General features: G+C 41.7%; 1 protein-coding gene across 1 annotated transcript in view; it reads left to right on the forward strand.

Moving 5' to 3' along the window:
• Positions 1-2,194: 2,194 nt before the first annotated feature.
• The window catches only part of LOC142931823 (inactive phospholipase D5-like), a 38,365-nt gene continuing 14,861 nt past the window's right edge, over positions 2,195-25,698 (forward strand). The window contains exon 1 of the mRNA XM_076075941.1: positions 2,195-2,347. Within this exon, the coding sequence (XP_075932056.1) occupies positions 2,195-2,347 (153 nt within the window). The remainder of the gene's footprint in view (positions 2,348-25,698) is intronic.

Genomic DNA, 25,698 nt, shown 5'->3' on the forward strand with positions numbered 1-25,698 from the left:
GGAAAAGCAGGAGAGCAGTTGTCAAAGATACGCATTTACCTGAGAATTTACTGAAAATGGAAGAAGCAAATGGTTGAACCTCACCTGTTTCTCAGAGGAAATGAGGCATCCTGTAAAAAGAAACTTTTACGTTGGTAGGAAACTTTTATCGCTAGTTTTTATCGCTGAATGTGTAACAAATGCCCCCCCCCCCCTGCGTCCCCTTCAAAAGCCCTGAGTTATGGTTTCATAACCTGTGCCCTGCCTCAGGAGTGTTGCAGCTTCAACATTGAAAGTGTGGTGAGTGTATTTCTGCACTGTATTGTCTCAGTGCTGGTTGAGCCCGTTAATGATAATTTGTGGAAATATTTAGTTCTGCTTCAATTTAGTGAAATGAAAGCTTTTCATCAATTTAGAGACAGGTTTACAGCCTGCCAGCGGATGTGATGCATTTCTATGTCTTAAATCTGAAAGCCTTTTAGCGCGGCTCAATGTTTATGTTGGCTCGTGTTCAGTTAAGTTCTCTCCTGAACCTCTACTGCTCAGTATTCAGCGAGCGTTTCCTCTGATGGCTACTGATACAGTGCACTCAGCCAGCAGAGAGACGTGTGATTGGACTGGCTGAGAGGGACTTTGTAGAAGGACTGTGATTGTTTGTGAGCTTCCTCATGAATGTGCATGATTCGGCATTGTTGAGAAGGAATACTGAGCCACAAAATAACTATCTGCCACTTGAAACAAATGAGAAAGGCCAGTATATTAATCGTAATATGGATTATTTGTCCCATTGAACAGACAAATTAGAAAAGCTATAAGAAATATAACCTCCCACGTGTGGTTGATATTCTATCGTTAGCTGTTAAGTATCTCAACAGCAGAAGCTGAGAGTCAAATCTTGCAATTATAATGGTTTCCATTTTAAGCTCGAGTTAAGGTGCGCTGGCTGTTTGCCATAAATTATTTCAAAGTTTCAATATTGTGTGTGTGTGTGTGTGTGTGTGTGTGTGTGTGTTTGTGTGTGTGTGTGTGCGTGTGTGTGTGTAAAGCATGTATGGCAATTTCCATTAAAGCCACTTAAAGATTTTAAGCTCTATTGCTTTTCTGGCAAGCCAAGTTAAGGGTAGAGAGGTACTGCAGCCTCACTGCACCACTCTGTTGTGATGTGCCAAGGTTTGTTTGTGTGTGAGTGTGTCTGTGTGTGTGTGTCTGTGGTCAGAAGTGCATATGTGTATCCAGGGATAGCACCCCGTCAACAGGGTCAAAAGAGAAACGCAACACACCAGAATAAGAAAAAGAAAAACTCAATTTTCAGTTGGGAGTGGTGGAAAGAAAGAGAACAAGACCGTACATGCAGGCAGCGAAACATTGTGAAAAAGAGAGAGAGTTGGCAACATATAGAGAGGGATGACAAGATCTGATCAGAATTATCTGAAAGAAAGAAGAGTTGCGGTAAGAGAAGAATTGGAATGAGAGAAATAGTGAGAATGAAAGAGTTTATGGAGTGATAAAAGTCTAGGTTTGTCCATGGACTTTCATCAGGGCTGCTGGTTCCACTGGTGTTTGTTTTACACGGGGGTCTTTCCTTCCTTCCTTCCTCTCTGACGCTGCCTTTGCATCACCACAACTCTCTCCATCCACCTCTTCCTCTGTGTTTCCAGAACCCCTCCCTTCTCCTCTCTCCTCCTCTTCCTCACACATACACACTCCCACACCGGGGATGCCTGGATTAGTGGAAGTCCTGATCAGAGTCGTCGGCGTCTCTGGTGTGCTGAGAGCTGAGCCTAACAGGTCTGTGCTCTACTAAACCCAGTCCAGCATTGATCTACAGAGATCTCTGCATTATCATGAGAAGGTGAAGCCCTGCTTTCTGGAGCCACACTGGAAGAGGATTTCCTACAGCCTGTGGACATTTGCCAATAGTGGTGAAGACAGAGATACGATGACAGTGAAAGCTGTGAGGGGATGCATTTTAAGGAATATAATGCTTCAAACCCAGATCTTGTCATCTTTTGGTCATACAAAAAAGAAGAAGTGAGGAGGGTTGTACTGAAAGCGATATTATAATCATATCCTCAACACCCTATCAGAAGACAACACACTGGAGCTGAATGCTTGCAGCATCCCAAAAAGGAAAAGTTTTCTTCAGCTATGAACGGGAGATCAACAAGTTGATTGATTCCTTTTACCGAGACTAAGAGATCATCCATCTATCCCTATGGAGCTACGAGGGACCCTGGACCTGAGGGGTCAGGGGTTAGCGTTTAGCACGCCAGCTCTCGGGATTCCAGCAAATTCCATAATCTCGGCAGTGCAGCAGCGGGAATACTCAGCCGGCGTCTGGCTTCGCAGGAAGGACAAACTGGAACATGTAAGTTCTGAATACTGGAGCTGTGGTCTGAGGAACAGATGGAAGCAGGTCGAGATGATGAAATAAAAATGAGAGAGCTAAAATGTTGGGCTTGTATATATATATATATATTCTAGAAATACTTCATTGTTTGTGACAAAATAATAAATCCCTTGATTAAAGGGTAGTGCAACAGGAACTGAAAAAGCCAACACTATTTGACTAACACCGTATACAGCAAGTAGCTCACCAGACACCAGCAGCTCGCTTAAGTTTAAAAAATGCACATAAATTTGATAACACAAAGTCAATTCATTAACCTGTTCTAGACATCCCGCCTCCTTCTGACAACAAATGATTATTTGAAAATCACCTGTCAATTAAGAGTTAGCGCTGCAGTGACGGCGTAACATTAGGAGATGTTAGCAGACTGGCATTTGACAATAACTGCAGAACATAGCTCAGTAAAAATCCAAAAATATACTATTTTCATGAGGAAGGTGAACACAAAACCTGAAATTCACAAATGTAAAAGACAAATGTGTGTGTGTCTCAAAGTCCCCAGCAGCTTGTCATGGGACAGAGAAGGTAAAATGAGCTGAAAACGACGTTTAGCAAACGGACAAAGAAGGCCAACGCAGCAACAGAAGCTTTGTTTAGTGGCTCACATCCTAACGAAACTCAAGAAGCGCTGCGCCTTTGGTGGGATATTAATAGAGACAAGGACGGTGGTGGCTAAAATGTTATATAAGGATCATAAAAGTAAGTCAGAGATTATGTCTGCTATTGCCAATGTACAACTTGGTGCTAGAGCTCTCGGCCACTTTCACTTTGTCAAATTAGGTCTCGGAGGAAAAAAAGTCCCCAGCTGTAGAGGTTAAGTTGTTTTAATCACAACATGGCGGATGCATGCATTTTTCTCAACTAAAACATCACACACAACGTTATTTGTGAGTATCCATTGAGGCATGTTCTTCCACGCTGATCATTGGTTTATTAAGGGATTCAGAACATCACAGTGAAAATGCTTAGATTAAACAGAAGAGAAGTGTGGATTTTGGCACTAAGATATAATAATATCTGAGAGGAGGTTGGTTCTGTTGACTGCAATGTCAAGACTGGATTAGTGTTAGAAGAAGAATATGCAAGTGCTGGAGATCAGGCTTTGTTTTGGAGGCACTACTGGACAATGATGACTTACAGGAATTGAATCAGAAACTATTTGTTGAATGTTTGTTGGTTCCAGTGACCTTAATGTGAGCGTTTGCTGCTTCTCTGTTTTCTATCATTGTCAATTGAATATCTTTGGTTTTGGCATGTTTGTTGGACAAAACAAGACATTTGAAATCATTGTCATTATATTCACATTTTTACGATTGCTCAATTAATTAACCGATAATAATCAAATTAACCAATAAAGAAAATAATTAGTTGCAGCCCTAATTGTACGCTCACAAGAGTGTTGGCGTACCATGGAGTGTATTTGTTGTGTCCCATTCAAACAGTGTTGAGGAGCTTCAGCTGTAAACCGTTGTTGAGTGTAAGTTATGTTGTGGGAGACCTTCTGTTAACAAGCTGTGTTTTTCACTTTACACTCCGCCTCCGTCTTTTATTTCTTTGTGATTTTCAACATCACAGATCACTTTGGTTTTCCTCTTACAAAGCAGCTGTAAGGTCCTTAGGAGACTCAATATCAGCATTCTACACAAGGCTTCTGTGTGTGTAGACATTTAGCACTTTGAAAAGATGGAAAAGGTGTGTGTTGAATATTTGATGTTGGAGGGGAACAGTGCCGTGTCCAGAGAGCTGCTTTCAAAGCCTGTCTGCATAACCAACTAGGATGATGAATCAGCCTGTCCCCTTTCTGCAAACACACACACACACACACACACATACACACACACACATACACACACACACACACACACACACACACACACACACACACACACACACACACACACAGAGTCGTGTTTTCATGACTTTTGGGGAGGTTACATTGACTTACATTAATTTCCTGAAGACTTACCTTAATTAAACCACGTCTTCACCCTAAAATGTAAGGATTTACGTCATGGGGACGTGCATCTTATCCCCATTTTGTCCCCAGAAGGGAGGTGAGTCCCGACAAAGTGCCTGTGTGATCAGATTTTTGTCCCCACAAGACGGGTGACACACAGACACACAATGTGACTGTCGCTACACCGTATGTTTTACCAACTCACCAGATCAATCTTACACGTCTACAGTGTGAACTTGTGAAATTGTTGTTATCTCACAGTCTAACAGTCCTGTAAACAGACAGCAGAGCGCCAGCTGATAGCTATTAGCCAAGCTTTCGTGTTACATGAACCTATGCTGACTGCAAATGCTCTTCTAATATGTTAAGTGCATCTAAGTGGATGTTACCGTTAGGAGTCTTTGGTTTATGTCTGTATGGATACGTATATTTTATGTTAGCTTTCATTTCACATGCTTGGTTTCTAATGCACATTGCATTTGAGGTAAATGACCATTTCAGGTTTCTAATGAGGCCATTACTGGATCCAAAGTGTGTTCTCTGTGTGCTCTTAAGATGGACTCAAAGTAGACAAGGCAGCAGCATACAGTCCGCATCAAAGACGGTGAAATCTCCCAGGGGACTTTTAAAGGTTGGCAGCTCAAAGTAGAGCTGGCTTCTCACACTGATCGCATTTTCAATTTCATGGTGCCCAGTGCTGGTGTGTGTGCATCTTCCTGACGCTTGTCTACCATTAAGTATCAAATAAAAGCATAAATGGCCAACAGAAGGATCTATGGAATCCATTTTGGAAGCGGGCAATCACAGATACAAATAATAAAGTTTTGATTTGGAGAATATAGGTTACATGTAAAAACATATAAAGCTATTTATCAAATATTCTGGAACTATAATAAAATGAGGAACTTCTGTTGTTGGCTGTTTTTTGGTGAAACCAACAAATTGAATACCTGACAAATCACAGAACTTCCTCACATCTGGGATAAAAACACACACAACGTGGAACTCAACTCTAGTGAAGAAATAGTCCTTTAAAACTAAACCAGAGCAGCAACAATGTCTTCTGCAGCTCCGACGTTTGAGTCAAAGACAGACATGTTTTCAGTTTTGTGCTCCTTTAATCTTTAATTGGTGAGTTTTATCTGACAGTTTTCCAGCAGGAGGAAACGCTCACCTCGAGCTTTTGTGCCCTAACTGCCTCTCAGCACTTCAGCTCAGGAGTAAAGCAGCTTCCTCACATCGCTGTTAAGATGGCTTTGATTTTTCACTAAGACGTCCCAGTCATCGTTTGCCCTTCGACAATAAAAAAACAAAACATCATTAGGGGTGTTTTCTCATACACGTTAGACAGGCTGTTCTCTCTGTGCGGTAGATGGACAGCCAGTGGAAGGGAAACCAATAAAATGAGAGAGGACACTCTCCATTGCCTGCAGCGGCTGATTAAAGTTAGCCGAGTTATTAGGATTTAGTTATAAGGGCCCTTTTGGAGACAATGAGAGAGACACATTTCTGTGAGAGGGATATGTTGCTGCTATGATTCAGATTTTAGTATCAGACAAAGAAATCAATGTATGTAGAGTGTTTGAGACCAGGGTACCAATTAACTTAATGCTCGGGGTGTTTGGCTCCCTGTTTGGCAGCTTGGCTCAAGTTCAGCTTCACTTTACTTGGGCAGCGATTTAACGTTGTGCCCGGGCTTCTGGCTTTCAATTAAAGTTTTCCTTTTGCAGTTTGCTGCCTAAAATGTTTGATGCTGCAGCTGTTCGACAAATCAAGTTGATGACACATATATTATTATAACTGTAAATGTATTAATATGTAAACAGCGTTGTCTGGTTGAGGTGAAGCTAATTTTGACTGATTTCGTTGAAACTTATTTATGAGCAATATATACACATTTAATAACACGCTGTAGTGTAGCTATAATGCACCTCTTAGGACATGTGTAAGTGGTAATGTACTGTATTTGTCAAGAATACAACAGTAACATGTACTTTGACAACATATTTTATATTATTACAACTGAGTTATGGAAACAGTAAGAGGATTTATAGATGTATGTGTATACACACACATTATTAAACAGTTATATCTGTTTACATCTACATTATAGTGTGATATAAAGCATTTAGTCAATGCTCATACTGCTTATAAATGCTGGACAGAGGCGTTAAAATGAAGCGCTTCTTCTATTTTGTATAGATCAGCTGTTGAGTAGCTCAATCTTCTCAATCTGGTAACACATTAGATTTAATAAGCTATTTTATGAATGTTTATACATTGATTTGGTTAATATCATTTAGAACAGTAGAGGGAGCTATTGCCCAATGTTAAAAACAGTTTCTGTGTGTCTCTGTGAACACATCTGAGAGTGTGTGTGCAGGTGTGTGTTACACATTACCACGATAATGAACACTATCAGTTTTAACGCTAACTAATTGAATGTCTCTCTGCAGGACAAAAGGGTTTGAAGTATGCTGGCTGTCAGTTTTACCATACGGGAGCTTTAAATCTCTCTCATCTCATTTACTTTAATTGGCTGTTATATTTTTTTTCTTTACTGTGTGGCGTCTCACACTCCAAACCTTTTACCTCTCTCTTTCAGTCTCTCTCATACACACACACACACACACACGCATACACACACACACGCACACACGCACACGCACACACACTAGCCGAGGAAGATTAATGGTGAGAATCCACTGGAAGCCCTACCCATGCTTTTTCACGAGGTGAACTAATTAGGCAATTAGCTGAAACTCATTCGACTCAAAGACAAGTTATTTTAGTTTGAAAAGTGTTACATGAGTGTGATTGTGGGGGGGTTCACTGATCTGTGAAATCCATATGTCACCGAAATGTCAGAAGGATTTAAATGTAGCATAAGCATCTGTGTGGCACAATCTCTTCATGTTTTATAAAGAAGCTCTCTGGCTCTTTGCAGCATTGAGCTCAGAACAGAGGTTAAATAGGAGTTTTTTAAAATGTTTTTTTAATTATTGTGTTGTATTGAATTTCAAAAGCGAACAATTCATCGCGTATAGCTCCCAGACATCCTTAATGAAGTGGATGAGCTTCAGAGTGCATCACTTAATGCCTTTATTGCAGAGTCTCTCCCTTCAACATCTGTGTGCTTGTGTGTGTGTCGGGTTGCAAATGGTGTGATGATTCATGAAAACAGACTAGTCGCTGTTTGAGCAGCTTTTCTGATGGAATATCCCTTCCTGTCCGCGGGGATTATGATTTCTTTACAATAAAACATCTGATCTTTTCATTCAGACCCATCTATGATGAACGTACATGTAGGAGGCTCAGTGAGGCTCTGGGGATCAAACCTCTGGGGTTTGTTTAATAACTCTGACAGCTGGTGACACTGGACCAATTCATGTTGATTTTAAGAAGATGTCCAAATCATACAGATGTATAGGCAAAAATTAGGCTACATTTGGTTCAGTAGACACCCCTGTTGTAGACTTACAGAAATAGGTCGACATTTTAGGAAATGTGTTGAGAAGGAGCGAGTAACATTCTTAGGCGTCTTTGCAACTTGTGCATTGGTCGCCTCATCGCTGCAATTAGAGACTGTATCCTGTCTTCACACCCCTGGTGCAGGTAGATGTTCCGCTTGTGTGAAGAGGCAAAATCACAACATCGAGCAGCTGATGTTTGTTGGTGAAGCACTTTTCAAGGTTTTCGCCCCCAGACAGAAGCTGTGAAACTTCAATACACGTGGGATGACACACACACACACACACACACACACACACACACACACACACACACACACACACACACACACACACACACACACACACACACAGATTTGTTCATGGCCACATCAATTGTGACAATCACATGAACATGAATATATATAGAATATATACTGTATACTGTATATATTTTTGGAATAGATAAACCACATTCTACATTTAGATATCTAACATTTATTGCAAGAAGTTCTGGAGCTTCAGTTTAAGTCTAAAAAATGTAAAAATGTAGATTTGGAAAATAGACTGCTCGAAAAACATCCAAATAGAGTACAGCAGGAAGTTGAATAGTTAAAAGGCAAAACATATCTGTATGCTGCCTGACTGACCAGAGGGAGGCAGCAGCCTGACCCCTTCATGAAGCCCAGCATCTGCCAGCTCCCCACCACCTACCTGAGGGCAAGGAAAGCTACTGCTAATATCTGAAGACTGGCTGAGTAATGACCTGAGCCAGTTGTTTTAGCGCACGCACACACACACCAACACCAAACTGTCATTATAAGCCAGGGCTGAGCGAAGAGTCCCTTGTCCCGTGTTGTGAGCATCGCCAAGTCAGCAAGAAAGTCACAGTTCTGCAGAGCGACGCAATTACGAATACTCTCCATCTTCTACAGATGGACGGCGGAGATGAGTGCTGATGCTGCATCACTGACGCCTGTGACAAATACAAACACCACCCGAGAAACTGACACATCCTACACCAGAGTATCATCATATTAGATTTATGTTCATGCAATAGGCACTGTAGTGAAAGCTCCTGCTTAGAAGTGTACATGACTGTATTGGTTTAGGTCTTTGCTACTGTAATGACAGTATTCCCTCGGGGATGAATGCTCCTCTGATGTGGAGCACAAAGACACACAGAGAGAAACTTCAGAGCTCAGAGGCAGTCCCAGCAGGTAGAAATAAATCAGCCATAGATACGTGATTGGCTATTGATCTGATAGCATCTTATATTCTGTAGATCCCTGTACAGGTTCTAAAGGAGCCATGCAGATATATATTATAGATTAAACAAGCATGGATGAGATAAATACTTAAGGACTGAAAGCCTCTTAGATTTCTGCTTGTGAATCCATCTCTTGACATTTCAGGATGAATTACATGGGGTTAGTATGAGAGTTAGGATAATATTAGTGGATGATTTGAATCGCTATCTTCTTGTCACATACGGTTGAAATAAACAAGAAAGATATCCCATGATACAGATGAGCAGCTCCACTCATGGGCAAACATAACAAAGATCATAACCTTTGCAAGTGATTTGTGAATGTTGGTTAACTGTTTACTGGTGTGTAAGTGTGTGCTGTTGCTATTGAGCTGTTGTCTGACATGCACAGTGATGTGGAGATGAATGTCCCCTTGGGAACAATAAAGTCTTAATGGCATTGGCTGACCACTGACCGACAACAATGAAGTATTTCCTCCATACCTTCGTCATTGTGCTGCTCTGACCTGTGAAGTGTAACAGCACCCTCTGTTGGCCGGTCCGTGTCAGTACACAGCTGCAGGGCAGAGACTGACTTTAAAAGATTTACTATCTCTGCTCTGAGAAGGAGCTGTGCTGCATTTCAATGTGCTGCCTTTGCATACTTTAAAAACATGTGAAGTTAACCTCCAAGAATTACTTCACGATGACTGTTGAATACCACGAGGCATCTCTTTCTGTACAGCTCTCTGTCTCATTCGCAAACAGGAACAGGAAATAGGATTAGTTTGTGCGTGTGTGCAATAATTGCAATACTTGCTGCATCATATGTGATCAAGCTGAAAGCAAAACTAAATAGTGAACGAGGATGTAGGGTGATAATACGTTGTAGCAGTTTATAAAAGTATGAATGTTTGCAAGTGTCACTGATAATAAAAAATAGATCTGTGTATAATTGTATTTTAGTCACGTGGAGATTCATTAAGTGAGCACAAAGGCGGCTCAGTATCAAGCACAGTTAGGTGAGAGGACGGAAAAAACGTTTATTTATTCTCTCTTCCCTCCCTCCCTCTGCGTCTATATGGAAGAACAGAGAAATGTGAGCTTTCTATTAGAGGGAAAGGGTGGGGAGATGGAGGGAGGGAGGGAGGGAGGGAGAGTCAGAAGGAGGTGGATAAACACACGATACGGTGAGACGAGAGGAGAGAAGGAAAGTGAGACAGAGAAGAGGGAGGACAGGAAGCATAGAGAGAGGAGAGGAGATGATGGTAAAAGTGATAGTGGACGGATGGATGGAGGCAGATAGGCATCGTGTGAGGATTTAGGTGTGTCCTTCTGTGTTAGAGTTTTCATTCATTTAACAGGCAGGAGGAGCAGACACACACACACTCATCTCACACACATACATTTACAACCCATACATTTGTGCTGCGGAGAGAGGGACCGGCTCCCCTCCCCTGGGACTCTAGGGGAAGCGACAGATTTTACAGCTCACACACACACACACACAATCTCTTTTTCTCTCATCACACACCAGAAGAGCACATGTGTTTTAGAGTGGACTAGCGACAGATGGATGCGCCATGAAGGTGAGGTCTCCTTACTATACATTTGTTTAGTAGCTACCTATCTACCTATCTGAGAAAGGAGATTGATGTTGTGCTCTCGACCTGTGTGCTGTAGATGAGAAAGTGATTTGTGTTGTGACTCTTCTTTGGCTTAGAGTGCTTTACACTCAAGTGGCTTTTTATACTGTGAATACGTGTGTGTGTGTGTGTGTGTGTGTGTGTGTGTGTGTGTGTGTGTGTGTGTGTGTGTGTGTGCAGAGAGGGATTCTTGAATATAGTGCAGGATTGGAGGACAGTTGTGTTGGTGGCGTTCTTGTTTCCAAGAATCAGATTCAGATTTTGTCTGTTATACACTGATGTTTACATGATGGGACGTATCTTCATGTGTGTGTGTGTGTGTGTGAGTCCAGTGCATGAGGAAAGTGCTGATCCTGACTTGGTTTTGTTAATATTTCATTAAGCGGCTATCATAGTTTGCAGTGTTGTACACCTGATAAAGATGCTGCTGAAATTACACGCCAACCTTGAAGCAACACTGTCTTAGTGTCACAGAACTGGAAGCTGTGAAGTGCGTCTCTGTTGCTGGGCAGAGCAAGCAAGACTTTTAGTGGTTCTTTTTGCTGCTTTATTTGGTAATGGAAAGATTTGATCTCATACGCATCCAGTATTTAGTTTATGAAAACTATTTAGAGCTAGGACAATAAATCGACCGATATTAGCTTATTGCATATGTTGTATAGTGTAGAAACACAATAACACAATTCCCCAAAAAGTGAGATATCCCTTTAACTGAATACAGGAGTTCTCTTTTCATTGCGCACTTCATCACAACACAAAACAAAGAAGGCTGAAGGAAGACAAAGCTCACTCACTGTGATCTGAGGAGTATTACTGTTACTGAGTGTTTTACTGTAATTTTATCCAGCGTGTGCCATAAAGCCGTCTTGGACAGCTATACATCATCCCCAGAGTTTCACAGCGAGGTTTTCTCTTCAACATGACTCCTTCTTTCTCTCTGTCTTCCTCTCTGATTCGTCCTCTTTGTCTCTGTCTCTCTCTGTCTCCTGGTCCCATCAGTGTTTTCAGCCTGGATGCACACAGAGCTCTGCCTTTACAAGTGGACTGCCGGGGCAAGATGGGCTGGCCTAGTCTGACCTACTACACTCAGGCTGTCAGTGAGGCGAGGAGAGAGAAGAGCTGGGCTATTAATGGGAATAGAGAGAAATGCAAATAGAGTAAATAGAGAATGGGAAGGGCAGGGAAATTAAAATCTGGTGTTGTGACACTGTGGAGAAGAGGAGAGGAGAGGAAACACAGAGAAGGGGAGAGGAGAGGAAAAACGAGGAGGAGAGAAGAGGGGAGAAAACGAGGGGGGAGGAGAGGAAACAAGGGGAAGAGGAGAGGAGAGGAAATGAGGGGAAGAGGAGAGGAAAGGAGGAGTAGAGGAGAGGAAACAAAGAGAGGAGAAGAAACTAGGAGAGGAGAGGAGAGGAGAGGAGAGAAGGACATGAGGAAAAGAAGATTACAGACAGAAAAGGTGGCGTGGCAGAGAAAAAGAAGAAGAGCTCAGGCAGCATCAATATTCCGGCTACACACTCCCACATCGGTGCACATGCGCGCATGCGCGCACACACACACACACACACACACACACACACACACACACACACACAGACCCATCAGACCATGGTGCAAAGCGCTAGCACACTGTGGAGCCCAAAACACCTGAAGTGGTATCCATGGCAACCAAAACCACTGGCTCCCTGCATGTTTGTCAGAAACACACAGTGGGACAGATGCAGAGTCACTGCGATACCTCTTCAGAGACGGGTCAGTGTGGCCACACCTCTCCTCTTGAAGACACTTGTTTACACTGCAGGTCGGAGTCTGAGCAGTTCCGGGTCAAAGCAGTCTGGCTCTGTGAGAGTTGTCTGCAGAGACACTTGTTGTGATGCACTTCCTTCTGCTCTCCCTCTCTGGCAATACAGTATCTGTTGTAACTCTCAATGAGAAACAACAAGTGGAAGACCCAACTGCACCTTTATGATGGAAAATACTCATACAGACAAATAAATAGACACATTTGAACTGTGTATAAGGAACAAGTGATTCATTCCCGGTGCAGATGGTGCCTCCATGTCTCCATTTAACAGTTTTCATTCAGCTACAGCGGCAACATAGACGTTTTTCCAATATTACTGTAAGTCTATACAAATGCTGATATTCTAGTACAGGATTTATTCCTAAAATTACCTTTATTATCTTTTACATTTACTGAGCTGGTTCATTTTGATGCCGCTACAGGTTAGAGTTATAGATTTAAGGTTGCAAAATAATTTGCTTTAAACACTATATGTTACATACTTGGAAATACTGTTTGCAGAAGAATGTGCTCTCTGAGTGCTTACTTGTATTGCTGCATTAACGTTGTCTCTAATGCATATGCACTATGGTGGCATACTGTATGTGTGGAGTGTGTGTTCATGTGCATGACATAAATATAAATAAATTGTATTTCTCTAAATCTGCCCTGTAGACTGATTCTATGCCGAGTGTGTCAGAAACTTGGCTGGTTCTCAGTGTTGCTTCGCTGTGCAAGAATGCCTCACATTATCATACAGGCTCTGCTGGGAGTAAAGGCTGAAAATATGAAAAAGCGCTATGCAGCCGGTGCCTATGGAAGGGTGGTCTGTGCTGTCTTGGCCGTCACTCTGAAAGCTGCTCAGAGTTTGATATTCTGGCAGTAACATTTCAGCAGTATGAGGCAGTTTGATGTGTTTGTTCGGTAGTCAGAGGCAAGCTATTGACGAGGAATAAGAGAAAATCCTTGGACAAACTGAACTCTGACCTGTACACGCATTGAAATGAGTCTTTGGTAAAACCTGAGAAGCTTTCGTGATTATTTTTCTGCATCTCTTTTTGAACTCAAACTGACAAATATTTCAACTGATAAGACTGTATGTACTTCTACCAGCAGGCGTTGGCGCCCTTTTGGATCAAACATCATTCACAATGTCGTCAGAGACGATGGAAATGCCAGAATTCAGTCTAATGTCACTCAAGATCTTACACAGATGATATTCAGGTCCGAAACTTCAAAACCAGAGGAGCCTTCTTTCCCCCCCCCCCCCCCCCCCCCCCCCCAGTGTCCTCAAGAAGCCCTGGAAGCAAAGCCTTGCTCTGTTTTTACATTCCATGGCGATAAAAGCTGCAGCAACGGTTCTTTCTATCTACTAAATTAACAATGGAAGTCACAACCTGTGTGTGTGTGTGTGTGTGTGTGTGTGTGTGTGTGTGTGTGTGTGTGTGTGTGTTAGATTAAATATGCCCGTGTGGGTAAAAAACCAATGCCTTGACATATTTCTGGAACCAGCAGCTCCGCCCTGCTCACTACTGATTGGACACACACACACACACACACACTCAATCTTTGTGTTTTCTTTGATTACAACACTTGATTAATCACTTTCTTCAGAGCATAATATAATACATACACATGTCTTAAATGAGTACGTTAATATGGATTAACTTGATAAATTTGAGACGAGGGTCAGTTAAATTGCACTACGATGATAATACATCAGTATAATTGTACAGATTTATAGCTGTTATGTGACAGATGGCATTGTTGTAAAACCAGTGGTATATATTTTTCACAGCCACTCAGAGTCTGAGACATATTTGTCCTTATTCATTGTGCTCTCAGGCCCTTCAGCCCCATCCATGTCCCTGATAGTTCAGTGTTTTGTACAACTAAAGTGCGAGAGCTCATCTTTTTTAATGACTGCGACAGCTTCACTCTGCATCAATTCTCTTTAAGCTGCTGTAACAGCTACATTTAGTTCACTTGAATAGGGGAGATGCAACATGCAGAGAGATTATAAGTTTGTGCTGTTATCTTGAAAGAGATGGTTCATGAAAACAGTGGCATTAGAGATTAAACTATTTAGATCCTTTACACAGCGGACATTTTGACCTGTCACATAATAACAATAACAATGGCTCTGTTGCATCCATTTTATGCCACTTTATATTTCTACTACACTACATTTCTGAAGCCAAAATTGTACTTTTTATTTGATACCATAAGTCACTAGTTTTTTTTTCAGATTTAGATTATTAATACAAAAAAATGGAGATAAAATAACTTTATATATTATATATTAAAAGACAAATCTTCACCCTTTAAATTCACCCTTTAAATGTTCAACATGAGTAATCAGGTCATTTCTAAAAAAAAGAAGAAAAAAAAGGCCTTATAGGAGAGTAATTTTACACAACTCAGTTTTTATTGGCCGAATCTGGATGAGACTCAGCAGAATGATGTGCAGGAGGTAAAGTTTTTTTGTTGTGGCAGTATTATATATTATCAGTGCACAAAACTCTAGACTTTGTGATTTTAAAGTTCTCTCCCTGTCCTGGTCTCAGCTCTGCCAGTAAACTTCAAAGTGTCAGCTCATTACTGTGAGTATCAGCATCCCTGGTGCCTGTGTGAGGGGAAAGAAGGCTGACAGAGGGCCATGCACACAATAGAATTCCAGTCATACACTCCACTCAAGGTAAAACTTAGCTCAAGCAAAAGCAACAGTTTGAACGTCTAACAGAACAGACAATAACAAAGTGCCAACTACCTCCTTAGTTCATGCTAACAGATTAGCAAGACTAAGAGTCTACAGCCATGCTAGCGGCTCTGTTAGGCTGTACTTCACAGAGGTTAAGAGATCGGCAAAGTTATTTGTTTTAAGTTATTTGAGTTTGGACCAAAGGGCGGGACTGACCGACCGACACTGTCATCCCCTACAGCCAAGCTAAACACACAAATAGAGAGTTTATAGGCTGGTAGCACTTCACAGACATATAAGCCAGTAACACGTATTGTTCCTGTCAACTGACCAGGAGGCAGCCTCCGGGTCTGAAAAGTGAAGCCAATGCTGAAGTGCTTTAAACTTGCATTCTTTTCTAATGGCCATCAGGGGACGACTTCTCTTCAAAAAGAAGTCAGATTGTATTTAGTCAACGAGAAAATGACCCTATACTTCTCACTGGAGTTGAGTTTATGGTCTCAGCCACTTGAAACGACCACTTCTTATTTCCAGTCCATGCAACTGACACATTGTCAAAGAGCTGCTGCAGGGTTTCAGTTTGTGTAAGAAACACACACACTATATAGAACTCACACACACACACACACACACACACACACACACACACACACAAAAGCACAGATGGCAAAAAACAACCTACTGTAGTCACAAAGTTCTGCATTGTGAAAAGTCGTATTGACAACAAGACTCTGAAAAAGGTCACGGTGAAGAGTTGTTGCTCAGCTTTATTTTTAGCTGCACTGCAGATATTGTGCCAAAGCAACTTCTGGAGAGCAGTTCTCTTCGTCCCCAAGGTGATCACTTCATTTTGCTACAAAAATAAAAAAACTGACTTTGACGCAGAGAAAAAGATTTCTGGTCCTGGATCGAGTTAAAGTTAAAGTTAAACTGAGTTGTGCTGTGTGTGCTTGTTTTCATGTGCATCTGTTAATGTACCTGTTTGGATCGTTTGTTATTTATTATGAAGACATCTTTCTCATCAGCTTCTACAATCTAAACAGTTCCTTAAAAATTTAATTAAAGGACACACTATTTTGATGATTGGTTGACTTAGATCCTGATTTTAAAGCTGCTGATAATGTCCTCACTCGGCCATCAAAAATCCAGTGGAAATAAACAAGAGAACTTATTGTGAATCGATTCATGGCGGTCTCCCTCCTTCTCCCTCCTTCTCCCTCCTTCTCCCTCTCTCCGTCTTTCTTTGTTCACTGCCATCGCGGTAATTTAGCCGAGGCCTGTGGCTTGTCAAGAGATCAAACCCAAGCAGCTCTCCTGGCAGAGCTTTAATGAAACACTTTTGGCTCTCAACTGATGTGTGTGGCTGGGTATGAGTGTGTGTGTGTGTGTGTGTGTGTGTGTGTATACGCTGTAAACCACCCTCTCTGTCTATACACACCAGCTGAGCCAGTGTAATTGAACATCCTGCTGATTCCACCACAAACGCATGGAGTCACACACACACATGCACAAGCACTGAAGTGTAGTGATGTGACCGACGGCAATAGGATACACTCGCTATTATGGATATGCAGAGGAGAGCAGTGGCAGGAAACGCCATCGGAAGTGTGGAGGAAAATGCAGGGGTCTGCAACAACGTCTGCTTTTTAGTATGACGAGGACGATGCATGCGAGTACTTTCGTCAACAAAAAGCACATATCTCACATATCGCTACACCAGCAGGAGCATATTGTAAGTGTGATATCATGATTTTATTATCGATAGGTGGGAGTATCAGGTCTGTGTCGAGAGTATAGAAGTTGTAAAGGAGGAGAGTTGACATGCTGACTCAGAGGGTTGTGTGTGGTGGAGGGAATAGGGTAGGCAGAGAAGTGATAATAATAAATGTAATCTGTAGAACTCGTCTGAGCATAATTACAAACCGCTCTCCAAGGAAGAGAGAGCAGAATAAATGAAAATGTTGGTGGAATCATCAAACACAGGCAGAAGTGGAGAGATAAAACCAGATAAAGGTATCTCATATTCACAAAGGCATTCTTATTATAAAGGAATGTGTCTATGTGTGTGTGATGGAGCAAATAGGTTGGCACAGTGCAATCAGATATAACACAACACAACCAATTGAAGCTTTGCACTTTGCTTAAACCTCACGATGGAGGTTGAGTGGAGATTTGGCACAATCGAATATACTGTATAAAACACACCTGGTGGACAGGTGCACAGAAGAATAAAAGCATACGTCTTCCACTCCACTCACAGGCTGCAACAGCCAATGAAACACAGAGTAAATTCACAGACATATATTGCACCTTAATAATTGCTAAAATACATACATTAAATGAATCAATCAAGTAGCTGAAAATCCCCAGAACGCAAGACACCTGTCCAAGTCCAAATTAGAAATAATTCTCCAGATCAGCGTCTTAAGGAAAAGTAAGTCATATATAAGATTTATTATTTAAAGCAGCCGTTTCCAGCTGTTTTAAGCCCTACAAACCTGTACAAGTTTGCCAACTTAAAAGGTGATGATATGACAATGTTGTGTTCACAACAGATTCTGCTGCTCCCAGGTGGTCAAAAAAGAACAGTTATTGCAGGTTTAATATCCAGCTTGTTTAGAAATCAGGCAGTTATAAAATAACTTAAGTCCGCATGAGTTCACTTCAGTTAAATTATGTTCAAAAATGAATCAAGGATGATTTGTTTCCATCTCTTTAACATACAGAGAAACAGACAAAATAGAGAGGACGCTCCTGGGATGTAGGTAAACTCTACCGTGAGCAGTGCGGACTCTGAAAGGGACAAGAGAAGCAAACTCCTGACATGTCTTTTGCTCATTCTTATTGCTGACACAGCATTCAAGGAAAGATAAGTCTTTCCACCGTTTTCAACCCACTCAGTGCTGAATTTATATATCTATATATTTATATCCTTACAGTGCCGGAGCTGACAAATACATTCTCAAGCTTAGACAATGCATGCAGTGCTATTGTGTGTGTGTGTGTGTGTGTGTGTGTGTGTGTGTGTGTGTGTGTGTGTGTGTCTTACGTAACCAAGCGCTCCCAGCTTTAAGACTTGACCAAGAGGAAGGCTTGTGTAGGGCTGACTAAATGCACAGAGGGTTGATTGGGAGAGTTAACGGTGGGCTCAGGTCTCATCATGGTCAGCAGGGCTCTCATGTCATTAATGGGACTTTAATTGACTTATTGATTTTGAGAGCCCAGCTGGGATCAATGGGAACAGCTGCTTTGCAAGAGGGAAGAGAGAAGGAGTGAGGGAAAGTAGATGGATCCAATGATGGCCGCTGAGATTCTGTTGTAACCGCTGTAAAAAGGAAAGAAATCACGACTTATTACAGTTATTTTTCCTTATTCTCTTTGGCTCAATTCTGGAATGAGAATTACAATATGTTCAAATCTCTGAACAGTTGGTGTTTCGTCCTCAACAGATGTAAACGGGTCACGTGACTGTAGAGCTGTTAATGAGGCTGTTAATAAAACTGACTCCACTGATAGCGAACAAAGAAGCTGCTGCACCAGAGCTCTCCACCATCTTCATGCTGCAGTTAAAAGAATTCACCAAAAATATTTAAAAATCTGCAGAAGCGACCTGTGCAGCCTGCAAAGAAATATGAACATATATTAATAAATATATAGTTTTTAAGTTTTTAAAAAGGTTCAGTAATCTCCTAAAACACCAAGTTACACGTTACTTTGCACTTACATATTCTGTTTATCATAAACAGTCAAACCAGCAGTAGTATAGTGTACATAACTGTGAGCACCTTTCAATTGTTAAAGATTGAAGGTATAAAGCAACATTGACAGTCTGGCAGGGAAGAATGTTAAGACTGTTTAGAAAATATGAGCCAAAGCGATTGAGAAAAACTGTAATTATCAACAAACAACATGATTTCTTGAGATTTCACTGCGGTCTCCAGAATGTGTGCTGAGAAAAAGACTGCAGGAATGCTACCAGGCCGTAATAAAAGAGGATCTTCGAGTCCTTGGTGCAAAGGAAGCTGTGGTGCAGTAAAAAGGGTACAAGGACTTCTTGTAACAGCTTTGGTCAGATTGTACAACATATTCATGGCGAGGTAAAGGTCACTCAGACTCAACGGGTCTCTTCTGCCAAAAAAAAAAGTTACGAAATAAGAGAAGAGCTTCAAGAGTCCCAGAAAGTACAGCACACTGTCACATAGCCTACAATAGTGCAGCAGTCTGCTTTGTTAGAGTTTGGGTTGCTGGACCTAATGCAGAAACAGAGAGTCAACTACTACAAAGTTTAGAGATCAATTAAACGTGTTTACAATCAGCAAACAATATATACAGGAAACTAAGAGTCTACAACATTTCAGTCTGGACCAATAGTGGTATAGATTGATGATGTGACCTATAGCATCCACACATGTTCTTTTACATCTCATCTCAGTTTTCTGTCTCCCCCTTTTTTGAAGATAGAGAGTTGGGGACAAGTCTAAGGGGCCCGTTTCAGACTGACTTTCCCCTTTCAGTTATTTTACCCAGAGTTCTTAGCTATTCAAAAGACAGCACACTTTGGCACAAGAAGAAACACACGTTTAAATGCTGAAATGCCACCGCCGTATCTTAAAATGTCACAATTGGCATAAGTTTACAGCGACTGAAAACCCAGACGGCTGTTATTCTGTCTTCACAGCATTTAAAAATGTGTGTGCTGTCTTCTTTCCTATGAGATATGAGCTTAAATTCATCATCTTGTCATGTTTTGATCCGCTCTTCATGAATCTCTATCATTATTTCTCCCCCTTCTTCTCTATCAGACCTGTCTACCTTCCTCTCCCACACACACACACACACACACACACACACACACACACACACACTAGGAGTGTATGTCAGCTTTCACAGGTCAGCTTCAAGGCCAGCGCTGGCATTTGTCTTCAGAGATAGACACAGACCTTTCTCTATTAAGTCAGTTATTGCAAAGGTCAGGGAAAGGTTACAGTATGGCGAGGGAGGGACAGACTGCACCTGACTGGCCTTCAGAAGATGACGTACAGGTGGTTGCCATCAGTGTTTGAATGCTAGTATTTATACTTTATATTGTCAAGTATTAGTACATTAGGTGAATTATTTGATACGCATGAAGATAAAAGTAAACCGTAAGTAGGCCATCACTGAGTTTCTAAATCACTCATCGCACCCGTTGTGCAACCATCAATCAGTCCTGATTGGCTGGGTCACACAAGTATCCACCTCCAACCAGAGGCAGAGAACACATTCTCACCAGATACCAATCAGTTCTAGTGTTCTCTGGACAGACAGGCGCATCAGTCCCTCTTGTCGGGCCCTCAGACATCAATTAACTCTCCGTCAGCCAACATATATGCTGCGACCAGTGTGCTGCTGCAATTGAAATCATAAATTACGGTTTCCTTTGCTACGGAGAGTTTTCCTGCACAAATCACACACATAAACTACACAGCTTCGGCATCCCATCCCATCATGTGAAAACAGGACATAGTGGATTAAGCTCTGTGATGGATAATTTCAGCAGGCCTCCGGACAATGCTATGGGTTTATATCGACAGTGCCGACGAGCCCCGAGTGGGAGTCTGGGGGAGTAGATCCGGGGATGAAGGATGCAGGTAGAGGGATGGAATGAAGAGATTGGGAGCACATGTGCACACGTGGGAAGCTGCAGCTCCCAGTTGAACAGGAGTTGATGAGTTTAGGTACGAGGGTTGCGTGACTGTCAGAGTGGATCTGGGAGAGATCGGAGCTGCTGGGACAGTCCTGTCTCCTAAAAATTACGTTCGGTCAAACGTAATTGAGAATGCATTTTAGTTTTGGGGGAACGTCATTTTTAGGAGACAGGGTTGCATTATAAGCCACCTTGGAAACAAGAATATTGGCAGAGAGAACAGAAACTATTTTGGCGTGGTTTTGTCTAAGAATTAGTGAAAATGTTGGAATTCTTGTTGCATTAAGTTTCAACTCAGAATATCTGACACACTTCAAACTGTGAGATTTTTTGTGCCATTTGTGCCATTACAGGGACGAGGGATGTTGTGAAATGCTCGCCCTGTTGGTATTGCAGTCAAACAACTCTTCAGCATTCCAGGTTGTACCCTCCTTCCTGTGGCTGCACCTGTCTTAAAGATGGATGGTGTTCCTGCTATATTGATTTGCTCCAATTATGTAATTGGAATCAAGCCAGGTCATGTTTCTGTGAGCAAAAAGCTTTTTATCACATGTAGCTTTGTAGAGGCAGATACAGTGGAGAGAAGTGAATAATGTTGTAAGACTGTTAATTTGTGTTCACATTTACCATGAGCAAATCCTAAAATGACTTATAGAGAAAGAACAATGACACCATCAGCCTTTGACCATCAGAGCGTCCATAGAAAACCTCCGACAGAAAAGCTTTTGTCCGTGATGAAAATCTATTTTTATGCCTCGTAAGCAGAAGGCCATCTGGACCCTTGGGTGCATAACAATGTTTCTTTAATCACATCTGTGCTTGCCAGATTAAAAAAAGCATCAAAATACAATGACAGTGTTTAATCAAAGTCAATTTTAGTTAATAAGTGGAAGAAAAAAGTAAAGACAAGTTGTGAGCAGTAACTTCCTGGCATCTTGTTGTCACTGTGAGGTTGACAAAACCAGGCTAGCTGCTACGCTAAGGGTCTCCTGGCTGTGGGTTCATAGTCAGCGTACTGACACAAGGGTGGTATTGATCTTCTGATCTTATGGAAGAAAAGCAAAAAGACATTTCATTATTTAAAATGTTGTTGGAATGGAATACGCCATTTCTACTGATTTATCAAGTCAAAACTAAATAACCCCACGTCAACCTGTCCAGCAACACAATGCCGAATTAAGTGAAACAAAACTCATTTTAGAAAAGAGTTAATATGGAAGAACAGCAGCTGTCACTACTCTTGAGATAACCTCTCAGAGAATTACACTGGGGTTATTGTAATATATACACAAGTTGGTATTTATGACTACAAAGGTTTCGACCAAGAGTTTCCGTTCCACAGTTATCAACACAAAAGTGAGCAGATCCCCAAATGCACGAGACTTGACAGAGCTGTCAAACAGACTGATAGTGGAAAATCTTCAAAGACATGTCGGTCTGGGCCTCCAGCCATTACAGACCGAGCGCCAAGAATCTGGTCATCTATTTCTTTCTTTTATTTGACCAGTGGCGTCAAGCTCAGATGATGACTCCTTTTTAAAATTAACCAGAGATGGAAAAAGGGCCCTGAGCCAGCCAGCTACTGCACTCTGTAATTCAAAGTCAGTCAGCTGGATTTGCTTTGTAGACTTTTCTTACTCATCAAAGAGGCCAACACTGTTTTGAACTTTGCACACTTATCTAACAAGAAACCTCATGACCTGGGCGACAGATAATAGTCATTATCACAGCACCATCTCTCTCTCTCTCTGTCAAGGTGAGAGCTGTTATCATGAAGTCACTTCCTTATAAAGCTGCTGGGATTGTGCTTGAGTACGCGCAGATCTGTTTGACTGCTCATCCGGCTGGCAGGGCACTCGGAGCCCTGCGTTCACTCAGCAGACCCGAGCAGACAGACAGTGAGATGAACTAAGAGCGCCCGGTCTCTCTGGAGAGGTGCACTCCATGTCGCTTTCCATCCGGCGGGAGCAAGCAGCTGCTCAAAGGGTGGCAAGCTGTGACAGCACACTGTCATTTCTTAGATGGTGAGAAACTGTCTTTCTCCACAATATTTATTAGGATTTAAAATTGAAAAGTACAATTAGGTTCAACCTGTAATGACACAGACTAATCTCGGTTGGCAAAGAGTTGTGATGAGGTATCAGAAGAAAGAAAATCTGCAACAAATCTGACAAATTGTCTTTTGTATAATGCAGAGCTATAGAGGGCAGGTGACGGCAGATGACCGCATGACTAAGTGCAGTTTTGCCTAAAATATTGCACCAAAGGAATTATTCTCTTTAGCTGTGTAAAGTTAGGTTACCTCTAAAATTTGCCTCTTTTTCTGTCGCGGATTAGCCCACAAAGCTCTGATGCTAATCAACAATAGCCAACAGCTTCCGGCACATACACACATCCCAGCTTTGCACGTAAACTCAAATTCACAACATGTTTGCGACCCAAACAAATGACTTCATTGTTTACAAGAGTTTATACTTGAATTTGTCATTATAGTACCTCTGCAAAACATTTATGACAATAGTCAGAAACACCGATCGCGTTATCGTCTGCAGTTAATGACGTACATCAGCAGTGACATCGCTCTTTAATGTGAACGCGGCTGTAATGTTACCATTTTGAAACTCTATATCTTCTATACATCCGTGACCTTTTCTATATTAAATGCTTGCTAATCAAAGTGACAGATGTGATATATTTCAGTGTCCCTTCATTTCAACTTTGATGAATTTCCTCAGGGACAGCCTGGGTGACATGTCGGTGTCACCTTGATCACAGACAGTAAAAAAGGACTTATGACACCTGATGGGTCTCTTTTAACTCACCCTGGTCTACACAGCCATCTTCAAACATAACATCACCCAGCTCTGTGTCAGGACAGCATGTATCTGCACTGACCAAACTGTAGCACAGAAAGAAAGGAAGCTTTTGGCTAGGATCAAAACCTCTTGAAATCTCTCCACAAAAACAGTTACTTGATAATACTTCAGAGATCAGATGAGCTCATTGTCTGAATGTTGGTTTGGAGCCTGCATTAGAGGATCAGCATCTAAATGCACTTCCACCTTGACTTCAACATTCAACAGTGGTGGGTGTTGTTTTGATTGGGGATGAAGTTCAAATAAAACAGAAAGGAAAAACAAAACTATTAGTGAGCTTTAGAGGCGCTGGAAGGCGGACTGAGTTCCCCATTTGGACAGAGCTAGGTTAGTTGTTTCCAGACTTCATGCTAAGCTAAGCTAACCAGCTGCTGGCATCATTTTCACAGCAAGTGAATACAGGCAACAGGCGAATGACCCAAACACAGACAAAAGCAGGCAGACAGGATCAGTTCAAAAACTTACAAAACTTACCTTGAGTCACAAGGCAGGCAAGGGTAAAAACCAGGAAGGTATATCCAAAATCCAAAGGAGCAGATGGGAAATTCAAAATCCAAAAGATCAGAGATGGTTCAGAACTAGCAGGTAATACGTTTGAGATTCCAGGTTTTCAGGTAACTTACAGACCCTACAACAACAAAGGCATGAGGCACATAGTGACTGGCACTGACTGGGGAAAAAAGGCTGATGAATGGGAAGAAATGAGGTACAGGTGGGGAGATGGGCGGGGAAGCTCAGGTGAGGGGAATGAGCTGATTCCAGCACAAGTGGGAGGGGCAGGTTCTGGCATCTGAGGGCATCTGGTGGACAGGTAATGAGATGATAAGATGAGCAGGAATATACACAACAGAGGCAGACATTCGAAAAATAATATTTACCATACCGCTGTGTGAGTGGTATCCATCCTCACAGTTGTATTTAAATGGAATGAATACCTATGGTGACATGTAAATTAAATTACATTTGTTTTACAGTTTACTGAGAACATTTCAAATGGCACAGATTGGACCCAAATGTTCCCAAATGGCCAACTTGAAGATTCCGCCTTTACAAAATCCTCTCCAGCTTTACTCTGCTTCTCGTAACATCAGTCTGTGCACAGGTGCTGCTCAGATGTTTTGCCAGATGCTTTGGGCTGCAACTGCATCAATTCAAGTGGATATTCACTCCAAAAGTGCACAGTATTGTTATAAAATCTTTGATTTATTCTGTGTTCCATTCTGTGTTCCAAGAAGACGGGACATTAAATAATAGTCCAGACCAGACCCAGGAAGTATCATGTTATTGGTGGAACAACCAATCAGTGGTGGTGAATGCTGTTGTGGAAGCAGTGGCTTTGAACTCAGAGCTCTGGATGTTGTACAGTTTGCTTTGACTGGTCTGGAAGTCTGAAGATAAAGTTTAATTGGAAACTGCTGTCACTGCTTCCTCTCTTTTTAGAGTCAGTCCACCTTTACATCTTCAACATGTCCAAAGTTTTCTGTCCTAAAATGTACATTTGAAAAAAAAAAATCATGAAGCCGTGTTTGACGTGGAATAACCTTCGCCTGAGTGTCTCTGTCACAGCACGACAACAATTCTCTGTATCTGCAACACATTTATCACCTTCACACCACAAAACTCATCAACAGTTCATCAACAGTTCATCAACAGTTTATGAACTGTTTCCACACCTATCAACAAGGTGAGGAAAAAAAACTGCCTTTCCTTGCGGGATGAGCCAAAAACAGGACAATGTGAGCACTGTGCTCATCACAAATTTGATTAAACGCTGGACGGATGTAGCAAAAATGAGGAATGGTGATGGAGAGATGAGGGAAAAGGTGGCAGCACCAAGAGGTTTGCCAATATACACTCAACATCTCAAGAGTCCAGATAGCAGAGAGACAAGATACCTGCATACAGGGGTTGGTTGTTTTTATGTTGGTGTTACTACAATATGGTAGAGTGATGTCATATCTA

The sequence above is a fragment of the Anarhichas minor genome, unplaced genomic scaffold, assembly GCF_050575085.1.
Source record: "Anarhichas minor isolate MPS153535 unplaced genomic scaffold, ASM5057508v1 ptg000054l, whole genome shotgun sequence".
NCBI lineage: Eukaryota > Metazoa > Chordata > Actinopteri > Perciformes > Anarhichadidae > Anarhichas > Anarhichas minor.